At 46.6% G+C, this 18,962-nt stretch overlaps 1 protein-coding gene across 3 annotated transcripts in view; it reads right to left on the reverse strand.

Moving 5' to 3' along the window:
* GLI3 (GLI family zinc finger 3) overlaps positions 1 to 16,750 on the reverse strand; it is a 269,150-nt gene extending 252,400 nt beyond the window's left edge. For 2 of the 3 annotated variants that reach the window (XM_074367698.1, XM_074367697.1), the window contains exons 1-2: positions 16,194 to 16,750; positions 2,412 to 2,576 (exon numbers count right to left, since the gene is read on the reverse strand). In XM_074367698.1, coding sequence (XP_074223799.1) covers positions 2,412 to 2,535 — 124 coding nt within the window. In that variant the 5' untranslated portion in view covers positions 2,536 to 2,576; positions 16,194 to 16,750. The remainder of the gene's footprint in view (positions 1 to 2,411; positions 2,577 to 16,193) is intronic. The other variant, XM_074367699.1, reaches the window with a different exon arrangement.
* Positions 16,751 to 18,962: the final 2,212 nt, after the last annotated feature.

The following is an 18,962-nucleotide window of genomic DNA, read 5'->3' on the forward strand; positions in this document are numbered from 1 at the left end:
TGATTTTCCTCTGTTTTACTTTTTCCCATCTTTACATTTGTTTGCTGGTTTCCCTGGAATCTTCCAGAAGGGCCGCAAACCACCTGTAAAAAAAACACCACCTCCATCTTCCTTTTACTTGGTTGGGTCTCTGTGTTAGTCCAAAATGAAAAGTACTAAATCCCTTACAAGAAATAGAACACTGAAAAACTGGTCAGAGCTCCCAGGATTCTAGGACAGCTATCATGTGGTCACGAGTCCCGCAAACCCAACGAATGAGCTTTCACCCCCAAAGAAGGATGTGCCTTCCATCCACTCAGGAGGGCAAGTGTGCTTCAAGCATCCAGGCTGATCAGGGCAGGAAGCCAGTGGAATTCGGTTTCGGAGTCAGTTCTGTGCTTATTTGAGACTATCTCAGGATTAATTTTTGTAAATCGTGACAGCGCCTTCCCTGGCCACTGCTCCCCGGGGAATTCCTGGTGGCCATGCGCTGATTAGGTTATTCTGTTCATGGTCACCCGAAGCCGGTTAATGAGGAGAGCGCGTGATCAGAATGGCTCAGGACAAACGCAGCCGCGCCACAAACCTTGCCCGGCACATGTCTGGGCTTGGGAGTGGCAGGAGGAACAGCACCTTCACAAGACTGGTCGCTGTTGCTACTCTGCTGAAATTCACAGGAAGGGACAGTGGCTCAAGGAGGTCCCATGCAGCACAGCTTTGCCCTCTACCAAAGACACCCCACGCCTGTTCTCACGCACACACGCTCTCGTGCATCCATTCACGCCCATACCCCCTCACACTCACACTCATTGCTATAAAAATAACCAAAAGCTGATGTTTCATGAAGCGTAATATCCGGACAGTGATTCTTCTTACAAAATTACTATTAAAATTACCAAATAACCAACACGTTCTATACTGATTCTATTTCTGAAATAATAAATGTGCCTAATTTTTGCAAATTCCAGAGAAAAGAAACAAGGACCTCAGGATGCTTTTTTAGGGAGGAAATATGCCTTCTATCACCCACTCAGAAGAATAACGCAAATCTCTGGTTCCATTAAAAAGAAGCTCTAGTCCTGACTTGAAAGACCACGAATAAAGGGAGAAGTCTAGACATATCTTCATATGTATATAAAGTAAATTCATTATTTTAACTCAGACATAAATAGATCTCCCTAAGAATCAATTCAAAATGGGACTGGCTAGCCAGCAGGTGGAATGCCAGCCCCTCCCCTCACCCGGCCATGCCAGTTGGGCACACTGGTGACATCGGGGAAAGAGAACATGTGAGCAACTATGGACCAGGACGGGTACAGAGAGCAGGGCCGGGCTCCTCAGAGGGGTCAGCTCAGGCAGTGTCACAGTTCAGACAAAAAGGTATGGCTTTCATACCGGACATCTGCCCTTACAGTCTACCTTTCTGGTCTGCTACCTTTGCAAAGCAGATTCTGACCTTCCAATTACATGTGAAAAATGGGAAATCAACCTAGTCACATCTTTCTTGGGATAAACAAAAAATATATATAAACCCACAGAGAGGGAGGGGGCAGATACAGATCCATGTACCCAGACAGGCAGTGTCCAGGACAGGGAGAATGGGACAGCCCATCCTTTTTAGGGTCACGTGGCAAAGTGAAATGCAATTAGCAGAGACCAGGGTGGGTATGAAATCTACAAAAAGCTAAGGCACTGACAGCTTTAAGAGGGGAAAAGTAGGGAGAGGAAGTGAAGGTTACCGTTAACTTATTCAGTCTGATTTTACCAGAAGGGGCTCTGGAATTTATTTCCAATGCTCCATGCTTGAGTTGAAATGCCTCTCAATGCTTTGCTTAAAATATTAGGAAATATAGCATACAGAAACAGTGGCGCTCTGTGATCTCTGAACACAAACAAAGAATATTCAATTTTTATACCCCAACAGCAAAACCTGCATCTCAGAAACTAGCATTACCCGAGGCTCAACCATGAACAACTTTTAAAACCCTTTAGTGTGGACTCCTCTGTGCCCACCAGTTTTGACAAGGCAACTTTTGAGTCTTTCGTCATCACTAATAACTAATTATTCCGATGGGTGGGGCCCTTCCATGTGAAATGCAAAGTATTTTGAACTCCTGCCAGACTAATCAAGATGATTTCCAAAATGCCAAAACAGGAACTTCCTATAATAAATAACCTATCACATTTACATCTCAAATTAGAAAACCTGGAAGAAAACGTGTCGTTTCGCTGCCAAAAGAGAGCCGACTAAAGCCTGCCCATCCCCTAACGCCCACCTCCCCGCCACCCCCAAAACTCCACTCCCATTCTCTTTCTTTAGCCTCTCAGCGCACAAACACTGGTCCAGGTGCAGATGCTCAATTCCCCAGGAATGCAGAGCACAGGGAAAAAGACTGGAAGCGTGGCTGCCGGTAATCCCCGCGGCTGCTCACCATTGGAAGTGGTGCTGGAGGCCACAGCTTTCTCGCTGACCTCCGTTCGAGCAGAGCATTTCACTATGGAATTCTCCACTTTCTTCTTCTCGGTGGTCGTGGAGCTGTGGGACTGAGCCTCCATGGCGTCTTCTCATCACTTCAGCTCCCGGCGACCAGGAACGCCTGAGGGAAACCGACAACAGCGCCATCAACTTCCAATCAGCAGAAACTGACCATTGCAACTGACCGCACTTCAATTAAAAAAAAGGGGGGAGGACAAAAGGAAATCTCACCCCGAAGCCCACTTCACCTGTCACGGGAGGAGGTGCCTAGAATTCCAGCCAACTCAAAATCAGGAAGCCCTTTAGCCATAGGTTTTCTTGCAAAAAAGCCTCGAAGTTCTAGGAACAAGCCAATCGAATTCTATCTACACCTGCTAAAGGGCAGCAGCGGGACCTGTCCAGGATGTAGGGTTTTCCCCAGATTCTTCTTGGGCATTTGTTATGAAATGGTCTAAATAGCTCCATTTTCAGCTTTGTTTATGGTGAGAAATCCAAGTGTCACCTTACTCTTTTAAGCCACATCTACAAACGCCTCTTCAAGTGGCTGACTTTAGAAGAAGGGACATTAGGACAACTTTCCAAGCCAGAGAAGCTTTTTAGTTCTCAAGTAGAGGTTTTAAAGAGGGACCGACAACATCTCCAATCCAAGCCTAACTCCAAGTTCTGAATCAGAGGAGAATTCTGGTCAAGCAGCCAGTGATTTCTGCTTTCCTCACTAAGATATATGAATTGCAATATGCCTCCTGAACTGAATTCATTCAGGTAAAGCGTTCTTAAACCATGAGGACATTTCCATTCATTCAAGCTATGTTTTTAAAACAAACAAAGGTGATAGAACAACACTCTGGATCCTACAGGAAAAGGCAATAGACAGCTGACAGCAAAGGCTGGAACCACTTAAGAAATAAGAAAACTCAGCTCAAGGCAAGTGCAGTTAGCCCGTCTTTCATTGGCTTCATTCATGTGATAATCGCCCTAACTCATCATTCATCAATTTGCACTCTGGTTCCTGTTCATTTTTTTTTTTTTTTTTTTTTTGCAGTCATGATCTATACCTACAAAGAACATAGGAAAAGATGACAAGCTCCCTCTCTACCAGGTTCTCCTCAAGCTACCTAGACCGCTACACTCGGTGAGCACTCCTTCCATGGAATCATCCACCTCATTTTCTACATTTAGCAGTCCTCATCGTGTTCAATCAAAAGAACAATTTGTGTGTATCAGTTAACACCGAACTCCTAATGTATCCGTCTTCCCCGCCACTTTCCCCTTTGGTAACCACAGTTTGTTTTCCATGTCCGTGAGATACACACTACTGTATATAAAGTAGATAAACAACAAAGACCTAATGTCTGGCACAGGGAACTATATTTAGTATCTTGTAATAACATATAATGGAAAAGAATCCGAAAAAAATATATATATGAATGTATATGTATCACTGAATCACTTTGCTGTACACCTGAAACTAACACTGTAAGTCAATTACACTTCAATAAAAAAAATAAAAAATAAAAACAACAATTAGTGAAATAAAATAAGCAACTGCTTCACCGACGAAGAATTCAAGTACCAGAGGGAAGATTTTTGAGTCAACTCAAATTTGCAAAAGAACTGCAAAGTTCTTTATTGTACAAGAAACCTGGAGTAAGTAACGAGAAAAAAGCTGAAGTCCCAGAGGCCGCCTGGCCCGGTAGCACCACCTCTTCCAGTAACTTCCATTTCTCTTCCTTGATTATCCAGGGGCATTCATGGAAAAACACAAGTTATTTAAGAACAGCTTTTCTAGAATGAAAAAGACAAAAAGATGCCTGAAGTTAAATTTACATATCAATGATCAGATCCACTCCAAATTCAGAAACATCCCTCAAAGGATGCTGACAGAGTCCAACAGTGAAGGACTGCACAACTTCCTTTCTCTCTGGCGGCTGCCACTCTGCACAAGTCCACAGGGCAGGGCCTGACTGGCGCCCCCTGGAGTTGCCCAGTACCTCCGTTTTCTCATCTGTCACCTAGCAGAGTCACACGGAGGGACTTAACCTTGGGAGGCAGTGGGAATACAGTCCTCTTTAAGAATATGTTAAAACTTATCTATCCTCTCCCCCCAAATACCCTTAAACACACAAAAAATTGTCCATATGATTTCCCAGGGACCACAGACCCTCCAATCCAGAACCCTTGCAGGAGAAATTCTCACGGACCCTTTCTAGCTCTAACCATCTCAGAAGGATTCTTCAATTTTTTTAAACACTCCTCCCCCAAATCGATTGAATTCTCATTGTTTAAGCACACTGCAAGAACAATTCATCAGCACTTTTTTTTTTCTCAGCATTGTACAAGAGCCACCTGAATTGGCTTGCACACAGTGCTTGTGAAAATTTCAGAGTTCCAGGTCCAATGCCTGATGTCTTGGAGGTGGTCCCTGAAACCTTTATTTTAACCAGCACTGGTGATTCTCAGGCTCCCTGAAGCTTTTAGACAACTGATCTACCCTTTTCACTGCTCTGTACCCAATGCAGTAGGTCCTCATTAAAGTCTTGGCTGACTGGATGAACTAACGAATTAACTGCACCCAGAATACTGAATCCCAACGGCTGGCAAGGGCCCATCCCAGCACCCATCACAATAACAAACTCTGCGTCCCTGCAGAATCTTAGCTGAATGTCCGTCTTCCTCTCCAGACCGCAAGATCCATGAGGACAAGTCCCTGCCCATTTTCCCAACATCTCAAACCTGTAAGAATATTTACTGAATACATGAACAATCCAGCAAAGGCCCCTCGACCTGGAAAATTTAGCAGCATCTTGAATCTTAATTGTCATTTATTTAGCTCTGTAACTTTTCTTTTATATCCAGTGTTTCTTTGAAAACTGGCAAATTAGATAAAAACTGAAAACTTTAGCAGGACTATTTAATTAATCCAAACACTCCATTCGCAACCATTTTGGATAAGAGGCATGAACTACACTATAATTGTTTCCCTCAATACACACAGTTTTATTGGTCAAGTCTGGATGGAGTTTACTAATATTAGACATGGAAATATCCTAATGGACCAGGAAAAAAAAAATCAGGAAGAGATGAGATTCCTGATAGGAAGTCAGTTTGTCTCTTCCTTGGAGGAGCGAGCTAATTAATAGTAGTGAGGAGACAGGTCACCAAAGCTCCTTGACAAACTTGGTTTTTGTGGAGTTGTTGGTTTTTCCCCCAAGCAAAGGACTTCATTTTAACAAAGCATTAAAACCCTCCAAATACTCATCACCAGAGAGAGGCTCAGTGAGCAGAGAGGTAAAAAGCCCCAGGCAGGCACTGATTGAAATCACACTAATTAATGGTCTTAGAGAATATTAATTCTTTCCCCCCACCCCCTGTTGGAAATGGATTTTTAAAAAATAGGCCCTTGGTCACTCAAAAGTCTACCCCCTTCTTCTATTTTGACAACTTATTTTTGGATCTCATTAGTTAGTAACTCATTATTTAAAAGTGTGGTTTATGCTTAGAACGGGGCTAGAAAAATGGCATTTTGCCAAGGCAGACATCTGCTTCCTGTATATTCCTATAAATTATATCAGCTTGTTTTCCTGATAAAACCCCAACTCTGTCCCTGTCAGTTATAAAGGAGAAAGTTTGAAAATCCTCGACTCTCACACCTCATCAGAACTCTGCACGGAGAGTTCCTGAGCAGAAAAAAGCGTCTGCCTCTAGCTGTGGTGACAATTTTTTTTTTCACAGCCGAGTTGGGAAACTCAGTCCTGAGTTGATACAGGAAAGCGTGAGGAGCAGAAGTGACTAGTAAAAATTCTTGATGGACTCCTAAGCCATACAGAACTGGGGCAGTAAGCAGGACTCCTTTTAGAACCTGGAATTTCTTAAATAATACACTACCACTTATTTGTAACATAACTCTCAGGGAAAAACTTTTCAGTTCTGCTTCACTTCAAAGATTTTTTTTCTCTGAGGAAAACATGCCACTGGTTTTTCGATGTGAATGAAATGAGACTTTCAGAGCCCGTTCCTTTTCTTATATAAGGCCAAACTTTTCCCCTTCAATCCTTTTCAACACTGCAACATTACATGCAAGATTTGCTGGCATGCCCCTTGACTTTTTCATGCTATGGAAAAAAAAAAAAACAACTTATTTGTAGCTGATGTTCGAGTCCCAGCAGCTTGAGTGTATGAAAAAAAATAAAATAAAATAAACCAACCCTGCAAACAAGGAGAACTGCTCTGAGTGTACCCTGCTAAAGCTTGAAGTTTCCTAGGTAAATGCAGGGATGAAAAATCCCTTCCTGAAAGCAAACAGCCATGGCTTTTCCCCCATTCAACTGTCCCTGAATCTTTTGGCATTTGCCCCAGGCCTAAACCCAGGGTGCAATTAATTCCAGACCTTCTTTGACACCTAATCCTGCTCTTACTAGCAACCTGCCCACAGGTGGGTCTTTCCTTTCTGAATTCCCAATCTGAACTTGCAACAACCTCCTATAAAACAAGACATCTAAAGTGTCCTAGAGCCACTGACCAGGTGATGCTGCACTTCAGGTCTCAGCCTGAACGGCACCAAAGAAAAACATTTACCAATTTGGAGATTACTGGTGGGGACCTGGGAAAGAGCACTGTCCCCCCAAAAAAGCCTCAGGTGGCCCTCTCTTAGAGTAACCACTTGGAGTTGCAATGAAAAGGAAAAAAAACAGAAACTTGCATCTTTGCAAAGACGAGCTGTCATTTTTATTTATTTATTTTTTCATCTAGTAGGCAATGGGCGGTGGTCAGTGGTGCCTGGGAGCGCTGGCATCCCGCGCTTCCAGGCCGCCTTTCCTTCTGTTCCCCGGGCGGTTCCAGGGTCCGCGTCCGCACACCGGGCGGGCCCCACTCCCCGCCCGCGGTCGCAGTCGGTTCAGCCGGTTCCGCCGCGGCCCCGGCCGGCCCGCCTCACCGTCGGCTCCCTCCAGGGCGCGGGCGGGCTCCTTGGCATCGCCTTCAAGAAGCCGTCCCCCCGCACCCCGCAAAACGTAGATCAGGGCAGGGAGGGGGGCGGTTGGTGATCGGAAGCCCGCGCGGCCTCCGCCGGGAAAGGGGCGGCCCTCATCCCTCTGCATCTCGAGGGTTACCCGCCCCGGGAGGATGGATTCCCGGGCTTCGGCAAAGTCTCCGCACAGCTGGCCGGGCCGCATTTGCAGCAGACAGTGGCCGGTGGCGGCCCTGCTTCCACTCGCACAGCTGTTTCCAGGCTGAATTCCGGGAGATGCAACTTGCCAGACACTTTGCAATGCAACAGCCTGTGGTCGCCCTACAGTAAAACACGGGGGACGCTTCAAGTCTTCGGGAAAACCCATGGCTGGGTGCTTCACTTAACACAACTTCCAACCCGCTTCTGCGTCCGCTAAACTGGTCCCCAGTGTTGTGTCTTCACTAGCTGCCCTAAATAGATGAGGTGCTGTGAATGGTGGAGGCAGAGACGCATCTCATGGGCTCCCAGGGAGGAGAGCCCACAGGGGAGTTCCAAAGTTCAACCTTAACCCTGAGGTTTTACATAGTAAGTAGAGAGCACGAGAAATCACAATTCTGGGAACTTGTGCAAATAAAAAAAATCAGCCTTTCCCCTTGCAGTTCTCTGCAGGGAACCCTCTGGTGCACACAGGAGCCGGGTTCTATTATCCGTTAAAGCCTTAAAATGTAAAAAAAAAAAAAAAAAAAAAAAAAGAGGCACCAGTACTAAAACTAACGTTTGAAATGACGTCTGAACTGCATAAAACGACTTTCTCATCGAAGGTGAAATGGAACAGTAGCAAGGAACTAACAAATGCATCCTTTGTGAACAGCAGACTACTTCATTTATTTCCCTAATCCAGCTGGTTTGCTTTTAAGTTGCCTGAATTTGGGCAATCATTCTGTTTGATTTTTTTTTCCTTATTGCATTCAAAGACTGAAAACAACTAAGTCAAAAGCCTGATTAATGACAGCCTGATCAGTGTCCGATGGGTTAAAAAGGCTCCTGCCAATGAGGGATCAGAGAGAAGAGGCATTCCAGGGCAGTGCTTTTAACAGCAGGGCCATGAGGCCTTAAGTGAGAAATGATTCTCTGCAACTCAGGGAACTATTGCTCAAGTGGAGTAAGGCTTTCCTCCAGAGAAAGTTCCTTTACTTACACCTGCCCGTATATTTATAAGCTGGAAGATCTTCCTGATATGCTAATGTTTCAAAAATCGAGAAGGAACCAGCCAGTGTTAGGATTTCTGAGGCCCCTCCCCAGTATCCCAGAAGAGTGACCCTTTTCTCCAACTTTATTCCTAACAGATTAGCTGCTCCTTTAAGATGCTGCTCTTGGAGCAACCATTTAGGTAAAATCCCTATTAAATAGTTACACCTTCCTGCAGCATTAAAATTCAGTTTCTAAAGAAAATGCCCACTTTAGGAAGAGAAGAGTTTTTAAAAAAAAAAAATCAAAAATCAAGAACCACAAACTAATGCTGATTTTTAACTTCTGATCATTTCTGGAAGTGAGAAAAAGAGCGTGTGTTTCAATGGGCAAAATTCAGGGAATTTAAAACATTTTGGTGGATTTCATACAGTCATGCACTAGAGAAAACCTCTTGCAGGTCTGGAATGTGGGTGAATGTTTCCTGGTGCTCAAAACATCTTTTTGAACTTAAAATCAATTAGGCACACACAACCTCTGTGATACACCAACAGTTTCCAACATCCTTTAGGCTTCCTCTCTCTTCCCTGTCTGCACTGCCTTTTTTTCCTACAAGCTCAACTTCATAAGTTCTTAATGAAGTCTTCATGAATTTTTAACTATCGTATTTTTAAATGTGCAATTATTTGACCTTTCCACGTGATTTTTTTCCCTCATAATTAGAAAAGCCTATAGACTTGACTATAAATAAGAAAGTCCCCTCTCTGTTCAAGTTGCCATAAATGGCTATTGGTAGCGGGGGGGGGTCCCCCAAATCTGCTGCCTATTGTTTTCAATCTTTCTTTCCCAGTTTCTGAAGCTCCTAATCTCAGATAAGCAGTATTCATGATAGACATACCTGAATGGAACGAGTCTAAGGGGAATGGAATTACTCTAAGGGGAAATAATTGCCTGGCTATGGATTAAGGGAGTTTGGTTTTAGTCGATTACCTCCATCTAAACTTTTGAGAAACCCATATATTTAACTTCAACAACTGAAAAGTTTATTTGCCACAAAGTCGTCACTGCTATTAGCGTTAAAATCACAAATGACATTTCCGGTCCCAATTTTAATTTTATGCCACGTGTATTTAAGAGGAAAGACCGTCAGTTGCTCTGACTTTCTCTGCTGCCAGCAGTGCTTTATGAGAACCACTTGAAGGGTGTGTGACGTCTCTAGTGAATGCTGGTTACCATTTCTGGGTTTTGCGAAAACTATAAAACACCAGGGTACTCTGGCTAGGCTTTGCAGAAGTGCCCCACAAACCAGGTGCTCTTAGGGATGAGCGATAATGTGGAGCAAGCTGGGACCCCCACTTTCTGGGGGTTTGCTGGAGGCGGACAATCCTCCAACAGGAAAGATCTGTAAGTCAGTTATCCACCTACAGATCAGCTGAGCTCATGAAAACTATATTTCCCTCAAATCCATACATATCACACAGGATGACTGTTTGACATCAAAGGTGTCCCTTGTCTCACTTCCCTGAGATTGACAGCAATTAAAAGTTTTCACACATTTTCAGAAGGATTTAAAAAACCCTAAATGTAAACGTTACTCTTAGAGAACTTCTGGAAATTTGGTTCCTAGGATCAGGTGTGCCTTTATAACCAAGCTTAAGTGGGTAGAATGTATGTTCTATGATTCGTCATTTGCTTTTAAACCATCACAAAAAAGGAGACCAATCACTGGGTGGTAAAATTAGCTGGAGAGATCCCAAAGGTACTTAGCTTATTTTTCTGTCTAGTTCTGTTCATCATACTTTATCCTCCCAATTTTTAAACTTGGGATGCTTGAATCTTAATTGCGATTTAAAAAGCAAAAATTTTCCCCCAATTTCAGGATTTTTCATCGGGGTTTATTCAGTAAAAATTACACCTCGGGACCACTCAGCCTATAAACTTCGCAGAGTTCTTCAGCTATCTTGTTTTTTTCCTGCCTGCCCACCAGTCATGTACAAAACTGCCAATGCAAACTATGGTGCACTAAGCATCTTCTCAAGGAAACTCCCTGGGACAGAATCTCATTGGAGCCTCCACAGTTCAAACAGCACATACTGCCCCAAAGTGCCAGGCCTTGGTCCACACCCCATTCAGACTTCCATCCATCTTAGTTCATTAAGGCTTCATTCTCCAGCTGCTGCCTGAGGTGTGTGCACACGCAGGTAACCCTCTTGAGACTGAATTCTTCCTTTTTAAAACACCACAAGATGAAATGGAGAATATGGTAGAATTGCCTCATTTCTTCACGATGGCAACTTGAGAGCCACCTTTCGTCTGAATTGTGAGTTTTCGGTCTCTTTTTGTAAAAGCACTAGTTTGTAACATCCACCACCCTGGAATATTGGTAACTTGTTTTATGGAATCTTCCCCCAAAGTCAAAGGAGCTAAAGCAACACATTTCCACGTGAAAATAAACAACTAGGACGTCACATCGCATCCTGAAGGTTCTCCCAGAGACAGAGATTTAAATAAAATGGTACATCTCCCATTATTTGATTTCATTTTGTGGCATAAAAATGACCCAAATAGGCAATCAAATGCTTATATTTAAGACATACTCCTGTGTCTCACACACACACACACACATACACACACACACACACACAGAGTCAGCTCCCCTCCCTTCACCCCCCCCCCAAAAAAAAGTAAAGAAATACCCACTAGCTGTTTCTGGCCAGCAATCAATCCAATTTACTGCAGGTACAATTTATATGTACAGTGCATGCCGCAACAAAACCACAGTGTGATGCCAATGGGGCCCTTCAGAAAGTTTCCCCCTAAATCTCTGGAAAGGAGCTTTAAAAGAAAGCAAGGATTACAGTCAGCGAGAAGGTAGGGAGGGGACTTACCTCAAACCCAGCCAAGCGGAAATCAGAGCAGTAATTCTACAAGTCGACAGAGTACACTTTCAAAGCTCTAATGGTGTGAAGAAATGCTGGGTAGCATGGCCCGAAGGCAGCACTAATACACTGATGACTGATGGCGGGGCCGGGCAGACAATGAATTTGGGGCTTGAAAACTAACAGAAACCATGCAGTCCTTTGACAAATGAGCTTTCACCATTTCATTCATTGAATAACCTTTAAGCACAAAATTGGCTCGAGTTCTCTTGGGAATTATATGACATGCTGCTGGACGGCGATGTTAAGTATATTCTTTTTTTTATTATGACTCGTATGCAAAATGCAAAACGCACCACACATTGAGGACACAACTCTAGATAACTCAGATGGATGCGTGGGGCGCAACACAATATTGCCTTTCAGGAGGGGGCCGGAATGTTCCAGGGCCACCTTATTAACTATGTAATGGCTTGTTCATTCAGTTTCTTTAGAGTCATAGATTCCCTGGGACATTCTGTCGGGCTGAAATATACACACGCAGAACAAAAAACACTTTCACATTTGAAAAAAGAAAAAAGCTGAAAGAGGTCATGAGTAGCTGAAAAGTGTGGCACTAAAAATATAGTGCATTTAGAGTTACAAGTGGAAAAAGTCTAATTTTAAGGGGCGAGGCAAGGGAAAAGTGCCTTAAAACAATTGAGACCCCACGTAAAGTGTGCAATCAAATCTACTTGCAAACACATTTAACGTCCAGTTTCTTTCCAACAGCTCCCCTCCCTCTTCCCCCCTGTAAGAACTAACCCCTGGATGGAAAAATAATAATTTGGGCCATTTTGAAAGGGAGAAATGAAATAGCTCACGTGTCTCTAAATTAACAAATACCCCTTACTCCAGACAGCACTGCCTTTAACAGCTCCTAAAAACTTAAGAAAAGGATCTTAAAACAGGAAGCTTAGTGAGCTCATAAAACTGTTGTTGGAGCCAGGAACACATAGCATATTTAATCTGCGAACTGTGAGAGTCTACAGTGATTTCAGCAAGATCTGAGGCATGCCCTCAAGGTTTGCTGGGATCTGGGATTAGGGGGTTGATAAGAACCTCTACTGCCCATGGACATGTTTTTCTTCTACAGTTAAACACAAATGCAGAGAGACGTTTGACTGCTGCTTGGCGTTACTGCTCAAGTTATAAAAAAGCTTTGCAGCTCCTTTTGCTGTCAATATATCAAAGTTTAAAAAAAAATCATCAAAGTGTGAAATTTCATTTAAAGTCTTCGCCAGTCTACAGCTCTATTTCACAGGCCCATCAAATAAAAGTAAAGATGAAAAATACACTGAAAAGTACTTGAAAAAGTTTGCAGCTCTACCCTTGCCCTGTTGTTGTTTATTCTGTCTCCCTTTATTTGCTTTGAAACGAGAACAAATCAATTTTCATCTGGAAAAATGACAAGCGAAGTGAAGGGCGGCATCTTTTAGTAGCCTTTAATGAACAGGCAACCTGGAGTCATTTATTAGAGTGGAATCTTTTGCTCAGCAAATGAAACACACACACACACACACACACACACACACACACACACATACATACACACACACACAATTTCTTCTATAGTCATGTCAGCGTTTTAATTGACTCTCATGATATAAGTTGGCAGAAAATTTCTTGAATCTTCCAAAACAAATCAGACCGACTCTAGAATATGAATGCCAGCAAAACTAAAACCTCCTTCAAAGAATTCTTTAGCTGGGGATTTACAACAATTGCAGAAAGAAGAAAAGTCTGACTTTTAAGATAATCTACTATAGTCTAAAAGCATTAACATTCCATTACTAAGGTTTTCTGGAGGATTTCATGACTCACTGAGTCACTTTTCCTTCAAGACTGGTTTTTCTTAGTCCATCACTGTCTCCATATAAGTGAGCGCAGGGAAGAATGATCATTGCATTGTTTCCTTTCATAAACTCCCAAACCCCATCCTCAAAAAAAAGGAGGGGGGGCGGAATCTCAGAAAGCAGGAAACCTAACAAAGAAGGAAGGACCCCCTAAATTGCTAAGCACAGAGGAAGTCTACAACCGTTCCAGCATGCAGGTAATTAAGAAAACTGGCCAAGAAACAAAGGAAAAGTCCAACTTTTAGGCTTGGGCATCAACTGCTAAATGAATGACTCTTTCACTAAATAAGTAATGAAATAACTCTCCAGGGTCATTTTTCATCAGTACTGAATTTTCTCATTTCTATCTGTGGTCCGCTGCAAAATCAGACATACCGGAAAGACATGCTGATGTCAGGGTTCAAACAAGGAAGACAGACCCGTTCAAGGTACCAGGAATGGGTAGGTATCTGAGTTCAGGAACCTACTAGCCTCTTCTCAACAATACAATCTGTTCCTTTTAAAGTGCTTCTGCCTGTGTGAAATTTCACTAGACACCTCTCACATTGGACTCATTCAGGCATCTGAAACCAAAGCTCCCCTAGGCTGACTTTAAGAATCATATACCCTGAAAGGATCTCCCCTTAGGCAGGAGTTCCTAATTAAACAGCTTTTAGTATAAAATAAACCTCTTCTCTCTATAAGTACGCTATTACCACTCATTTAAATGTTAGTTCGTGTTTGCTTTAGGTCTGTCTATAGTCTAGCTGGCCAAAGTGTTTGTGTACCAGGTTGTTAAGACCAATATTTCCTAACATAAACAAATTCTTTAGATACTTCACACAGTTTACATTGTTCAGGCCAATTTCCACTGCTTTAATATACCCCCTCAACTGAAATGCTGTTCTGCTTTAGAAAAATGAAGAGATTTTGAGGTAATTTCACTACTTTGAAACATAGCATTTTCCTCCTTCAAAATAATCTTGACACATGTAATTAAGAAACTGTCAGACTATTATTAATTTTTAATTTAAAACCTAAATGAAATAATTACAGGAATCAATCAATAAGGCACCTATTCAAATTCCAGAGCAATTACATAAATACTCAAAATGAATACTTTAGGCGAATTCTTGAAGATTTCAGTCTATAGTACGCTAAGATAGCAAAACAACACAAAAAGTCTAACAGGGGGGTCGACGAATAGCTCCTGCCTTAAACAGACCGCAATGAGCTCATTCCAGTTGGCCACGGCTGAGGCCCCCCACCAGCAATGCCCAAAGCACTCAAGCTGGAAGGCTTTTTAAAAGTTAATTTATTTCCACCAGATCCATATTTCAGGGATCTCAAATACATCCCAATTCTGTACAAAATCACATTTTGGAGAAGGGAAAGCCTCATCATCATGAATTTCCAGCACAGTGCTCTGGAAAAGACGAACTGGGGCGAAGTAGGAGAGCAGAAGGTGTTTTCTAGAACCAGTCCGGCTTAATGGCACTGCGCAGGTCTCTGCACGGCGGCCGCCCCTCCATACCTCTGACTAAAGGGCTCTTTTACTTGGAGATGCGGACAGTCCATCATTTCAAACTGAAATGGCAGCTGGAAAATGTGGAACAGCTGGCAAAGAGCTGGGAGAAAATGTTTTACATAAATATATGTACATATAAACTGGCAGAGGGCCACGTTCTCTGTACCCAAGGCCAGAATCTATTCGGGGACTGCACACCAGGGAGATGAGACGCTGGAGGCAGGAGAAACAGCGAGGAGGATGTCTCCTTAATCCTCTTTCTACACGGGGTCAGCCAGGGAAGCGTGGGTCCAGCCCCTCTGGGGATGGCATCTCCCGAAGGAGGTGCAATCAAGGGCGTGAGCACAAAGTTCAGGGAAGGATAAAAGGCCGGGTGTGCAGTGGACCTTCGGCATCTGGCAATCTGCTTAAAAGTCCCTTCACAAACTCTCCAAGTTCGGGGTAAATATTTACTCCCTCTCCACCTCCTCCCGCCCATGTGCCCTCTGCAACTCCAGAAAGTAACTGTCCCCTGCAGAGTGATTCATACCCGACTCTGCTCAGTGAAAACGCGGCCTCTGAGATGATTATTGCCGGGGCCACGGTTACCACTCCCTCCCTGCAGCTTCTAATGCTTTTATGTCTTTGTTTTATTTTTCCTCTCTTTTCTTTTGTTTTCTTTTTTTGTGTGTGTTTTTTAATGCTGTCCCTGGCAAGGAAAAGAAATGAAAGAATCCCGAATCATCCACAGATGGTACAACTTTCACTTTTCCTCTCTCGGGACGGAGGCGCGCCTCTCTCCTCGGGTCACCAACCGCCCCCTACCCCCACCCCGCGCCGCCGCCCCCTAAACCCGTCGGAAGGGAAGCGCAGGATGGACGAAGCCCCCGCAGCCGCGGTCCCCGCGCCGTCCCACCTCGCCGCTCGCCGCCCGCCGCTTTCCGCGCCCGGTCTCCGCGGGGAGGGGACCGCAGTTGTGCGAAGGCGGGCGCCGGAGCCTCGGGGTCTAGCGGAGTTCCTTCCAGCCCGCGGGGTGGGGAGTGGGGGCCCGGGGCGCCGTCGCCGCGGCCGCTGCAAACTTCATCCCCCTATCCGGGAGGTGAAGTCCTCCAGCCGGTCCCCGGATGGCCGAGGGTGCTCGGAAGGGGAGCATCAGGAAGGAGGCAGCGACGGGAGCCTGACGAGCTGCTCTCTAAATCTGGGCGCCTTTTGACAGCCATTTTCACTTCCTCCCGCTCCCCCGGTCGGGGACCCCCTCTCGACCCAGAGGCGTGAGCGCGGCCGCAGGAGCCGGCTGCCCGGAGCGGGGCCCGCGAAACAAAGAACTTCGGGCGGGACGTACCTGCGGCGGCGGCGGCTGTCAAGTCCCCGAACTTCCCATAGACCCGCGTCCGGGGCGCGGGCGGGCGGCTCCGGGCTCCGCGCGGCCGCGGGCGGCTCGGGCTACGGCGAGAGGCCGGGCTGGGCGCGGGGGGCGCCCGCGGCGGGCATGGTGCGGCGCGGGCGGTGGCGGGGCGCGCGGGGAGGGCGAGTCCGGGCTGCGAGGGTGCGCGAGGGCGAGGGTGCGAGCGCGCCGGTGGCGGCGGCGGCGGCGGTGGCGGTGGAGGCGGCGGCGGCGGCGGCGCTGCCCCTGCCCGCTCCCGCCCGCTCGTGCGGCTCCGGCATCGGTTTCAGGGCTCGTGTAATCCGATCCCTTCTGACTCACAGGCCCTGAGTGACAGTTCTGATTTGGTTCACCGGCGGGAGGGAGGGGAAAGAGAGAGAAAGAAAGAAAGCCCCCAGCGTGCTCCCCTCCCAGCATCCAATCGACTTTCTGGAAGAAGGTCCCATCCCGGCCTGGAAACCCGCGCGGGCTCGGAGTCACCCCCCCACCCCCACCCCCGTCCCGACCCGCGCAGCCTGAGCTACTCACGGGTGGAAAAGTTGTCCCTCGGCTCTGCGCTTCCCTCCCTCACGCTCCCTCCTTCCCTCCTCTTCCTCCTCCTCCTCCCCGCGCTCCTCCTACCCCAAGTTTTAACAGATGTTGCCGGACTCTCGGCTCTGCCTCGCGCTCCCTCTTCCTCCGCCCCCGCCCCCGCCCCGTCCCTTTTCTTTCGGCCACTCTCCGGCTCGGTGGGGACGCGCCGAGCAGCAGGACGCCTGCCGCCGCAGGGGGCGAAGTTGGGAAAACTTGCAGGAGTGCAGCTCGCCTTACTTTTGCTTTCTCGCTCCTTCCAGGCCGCGCCGGGGACCGGCGCTTCCCCGCCCGCCGGGTCCCCGCGCGCCCGCAGCGGGTCCCAGCGGCGACGCGGGCGGCGGCGAGGAAGCGGCGCGGCGCGGGGTCGGGGGCTGGGGGAAGCCCGGGCGCCCCGAGCCACGCGCGCGCTCCCTCCCCGGCCTCCGCCTCCTCCGCCCCTCCCGGGTCCTCACCCAGACACATTCAAGCCCGCTCCTCCTCTTCCCCCTCCTTGACCCCGCGCCCGCTCGGCGCGCCGAGGCCCCACCCACCCCGCGAGGGGAAGGGGGCCCGGGCGTGATGTCACCGCCGCCCTCCCCGCCGGCGCTCGCGGCACCGCAGGGACGCCCCCGCCGCCCCCCACCCCAGCTCCCGGCGCTCCCGGGCCGAGTCAGCCGGCTCCCCTCGTCCCCCAGCCCGCCTCTCCGCTCCCCTCTCTCCCGCTCCCAGTTTGGGCTCCCTTTTTTCTTCTTTTAAGGCCTCTCTGATCACAGCCCCCGCTCCTTGACTCTCCCGCTCCGTGCATTTCCCCTGGCCAACCCTGAAACTCCCTCTCGCCCGAGGATGCTTTTGAAAGTTCAGGGTTTTCCTCTCCACCAGAGTCATCTGCCCTTGGAACCCAATCTGGGAAGGGGGGGGGGGGCTCCCACTACACCGCCTGCTGTCCCCATGGGCTACTTTATAAAGGACACAAAGACCCCGGGCTTGGAAACTGGACTCCGACGTGGTGTTTTTCCCTGAGCTACAAAGTGTCTCTGCCTGATTTCTTTTCAGCGGCCCATGCTAGTAAAAATTGTTTGCCCTCTTTCCCCAACGGGTCAGCCTGCATCCCTCTGTTTTCTTTTCATTGTACCCAACCTGGACCTGTCACCCCAAAAAGGAGATCCCATCAGGGGAACAAAGGAAGAAAAAGAAAGAAAGAGACGAAAACCCCTGTGGCATTCCCAAATCCATTCTTCCTGGGGTAAGCTGAGATTCCACCCTCCCACCCACCCGCCGCCTGCAGCGCCTCGGAGCTCGGAGTGCACTTCTGTTGACTCGCTGGAGCATCTTGACTGAAGAAAGAGCGTGGGTGGATGCATGATTAGCTCTTAGGATCCGAAGAGCATTTTGAGATTCAGATGCTGAACTGGGAAAAAAAAATTTTTAAGGGACTTGATGGTGGTATTCACTATTTGTATTTCCTGGAACTTGTTGCTTATCTCAAAGACACGCCAATGCAGACCCTGACTTAAGCTTTTATGGCAGAAACAGTGGAGATAAAGTACGGCTGTAGGTTCCTTTTTAGCCATTTATTTTAGGGGTTTTCTCTCCCTGAAAAAAAAATAAATAAAACCACTAGTTACTCATCATACCAAGAGCTTCAGGATACATGCATGGGTGATGGTCCCAGCTTCCCCCACTAACTGGCCTCAGGCCCAGGAGGATTCTCTAAGGGTCCACAGGCTCTGAGCCCATTTGTGGGATGGCCTTAGGACTACCAGACCACACACACCTCCCAGGACTTGTAAGGGTTTCCAATGAGATAACGCACTTGAAACTATAAAGGGCCACAAATGCCTAAGAATTATTATTGCCCTCTTTCCCATATATACTTCTCCAGCATCAGTCACATTTTTAATTTTTTGTATTCCAAGACTGTTTCTGCCTCAATCACATGAATGCAAATAATACATTCCTGATGGCCTCCTCTGTTCCCCCAATGGCAAAAATAAATAAATAAAAAGAAGGCAGACAGCCAATAAATCAACAACTTGAATAAACTAGATATTTTGACTTTTACTTAAAACTGTCTTCCAGCACATTTTGGATCAGGAAGATCTTGAGTCTCAGTTTTAAAAAAATGAGAGCAAAGCAAAAAAGTAGCTCATCTTTCCCCTATGCCCATCAGAACAG

This window comes from Camelus bactrianus, chromosome 7 (assembly GCF_048773025.1).
Source record: "Camelus bactrianus isolate YW-2024 breed Bactrian camel chromosome 7, ASM4877302v1, whole genome shotgun sequence".
Taxonomy (NCBI): Eukaryota; Metazoa; Chordata; class Mammalia; order Artiodactyla; family Camelidae; genus Camelus; species Camelus bactrianus.